This window comes from Pterocles gutturalis, unplaced genomic scaffold, assembly GCF_000699245.1.
Source record: "Pterocles gutturalis isolate BGI_N339 unplaced genomic scaffold, ASM69924v1 scaffold26910, whole genome shotgun sequence".
In the NCBI taxonomy this organism is placed as follows: Eukaryota; Metazoa; Chordata; class Aves; order Pterocliformes; family Pteroclidae; genus Pterocles; species Pterocles gutturalis.
The window spans coordinates 5,313-7,606 of NW_010146629.1; the positions used below are offsets into that span (position 1 = coordinate 5,313).

Below are 2,294 nucleotides of genomic sequence, written 5' to 3' on the forward strand. Positions count from 1 at the left end.
GAGCTTCCCTGGAGCTGGTCCGTGCTCCGAGCACTCTGGTCTCTGACAGCTCCTCCTTGCTCTCTCTGCTGGCTGTGAGCCAGTCTGGGACACGGGTGATTGGGGTGAACGTCTGCCCTGGGCAGGGTTAGGGACTCCCTGGGTCTCTGACGTGGACTTCTCAGTACTTCTCAGGATGAATTTGGAGAACTGGCACGATGGTAAAGACCAAAGTACTCTCCCCTCCCAGGCTAAGGGAGGAACCAGAGAATTGCTTGTGTCGGTTCCCTGCCCCAGCAGGATGCTGCTCCCTGCCTTTGCTTAGAGTTGAGAAGGAGGAAACCTCCCGCTTTTGCCCCTGTGTAGCACCACAATGTAGAACAAATACCCACCGGGGTATTTCAGCTGGTCCAGGTGCGCTGGGACATGGGATGCAGTTCACGAGGGGGACTGGCCGGCGTTCACAGAGCCACTGTCCCAGAAGGCTCACTCCCATTTTCTCTTTTCCGTAGGTTTTAAAGGGGGATTATAAAACTCCAGCCAATCTGAAAGGTCATTTGCCGGTAAGAGCCTGATGTCCCTTTGAGGGCTTTGCCCTGTTTGGTTGGTGGGGTGCCTGGTCCTGTGCTCCCTCTTACGGGCACTTGCGGCTGGGGGGCCAGATGCGGGTCTGCCTCGATCCACGAGGACTGTGTGGCTGTCCTTCCTGCTGTGCCTGTCCTTCCTGCTGTGCACCACTCCACCCTCCACGCTCTCCTTGTTGATGCCCAGTGTGTTCTGTGCTCCTCAGCCCCTGCTCACTCATCCTGCCACCCTCCTTCCTGCGCTGCTCGTGGGTATGGCTTCACGCTGTGGAGTTCTGTGTTCATTCATCGGAAACTTGCTCTCTTCGTTCTCTTACTTTAAGACACTTTGTACCTTGCTTTCTGTTCCAAAACTCAAAGTTTTCGTTGCTGTGGGTCTTGCCTGCAGTAGGGGGGGGGTGGCTTGTCTCATTTACAGGTTACAGATAGTGCTTCTAGTTCTTGTACCTGGGTGATTGTGTTCAGGTGTCAAAAGTACCCTGTGGGGCTCCCTCCCGAAAGAGCAGTGCTTGGAAACAATTAATAATCATCTTCTGTAATGCAGAGCAGTCCAACAGACATTGCACATACAGAATTAAACAAAAAAAACCCAACCTTTTTGAGTCTCCAGACAGTGCTGCCTGCACAGCGTGGAGGTGCAGGAATTGGTGTTGATGTTTCGATCAACAGTGCCAGGCTTTGCCTGCTCAGCATGTGGCCCCCTGAAGAGAGCAGGGGGAGTGGGCTGCATCGCTGGCGATGGGCGAGAAGCTGCGGAGCCCAGTCCCAGGGCTGGGGACAAAGCGAGTGTGCGGTGGCTTTCACTGCAAGGGGGCTGCTGGCGATTCCCGGATGGCCGCCCAGGGTGGTTGGTGTTGCGTGAAGTGAAGCAAGAGGCTGCAGTCTCGTGGCAACGTCTCCTGGCTGCTGGTTCTCTGCCTTTGTGCTGCTTTCTGTGTCCTAAACGTTTCCTCTCCTTGCTGCTGGGAACACAGCGGGAATGTTTTGAGTTGCAGATGGTGGCTTAAAATTGACCCTTCTGTTTCTGGGTTGTTGTAGGTGACTCAGAACACATCATCTTCTCACTAAGAACATTAATGATTTCCAGGTAAGACCTTCTACTTCAGTTTGGGACTTGGGCAAATCTTCCTGCTTTGCTCCAGGGGTGGCATTTTGCTTGTGTAATGTCTTGTGCCTGTGGATTAGCTGAGCTGCCCCAGGCACGCTGGTTAGGCGAGTGATCCCCTTCAGAGTCGCTTTAGGTTTTCAGAACAATGCCATTACGTGAGACAATTTGTCAGAAAATCTTTTTTTCTGAGCTCTGGAAACAGGCTTACTTCAGCAAAACTGAAAAGAGCCACTTAGGAGAGTGACTGTTCTCGCGGGGAGCAGTGAACTGGGATGTGGAAATGTGGAGAGAGCGGAGCCGCGCCCCAGCTGCCTCCTGGGCGGTGCCGTGGGCCCCTGGAAGGGGAGATGAAGCCACCGCATCTGCTGTCAGTGTGGAGAAACAAAGCTGCCACCCGGGGTTTCTGCCCTAGAGACAACTGTTGATAAGTTGGATGTTTTTCTGTCTCTCTTTTCAGATAGCCTGTCGGCCAAAACATAAAATAACATTTTTCTTACTAAAAATTGCTCTTTAAAAACAACTTTCTATGTAAAAGCAGCATCTTGTGCTAAAAAAAATAATCAGAAACATGAGTGAGGAGTTCTGTGCACATGATCCCAGAGCTGGGGTTTGGTGGTTTTCTA

The 2,294-nt window shown here is 52.3% G+C and overlaps 1 protein-coding gene across 1 annotated transcript in view; it reads left to right on the forward strand.

The window, feature by feature from the left end:
* TPST2 (tyrosylprotein sulfotransferase 2) overlaps window positions 1-1,651 on the forward strand; it is a 4,434-nt gene extending 2,783 nt beyond the window's left edge. The window contains 2 exon segments of the mRNA XM_010085820.1: window positions 492-542; window positions 1,602-1,651. Of these exon segments, the coding sequence (XP_010084122.1) occupies window positions 492-542; window positions 1,602-1,631 (81 nt within the window). The 3' untranslated portion in view covers window positions 1,632-1,651.
* Window positions 1,652-2,294: the final 643 nt, after the last annotated feature.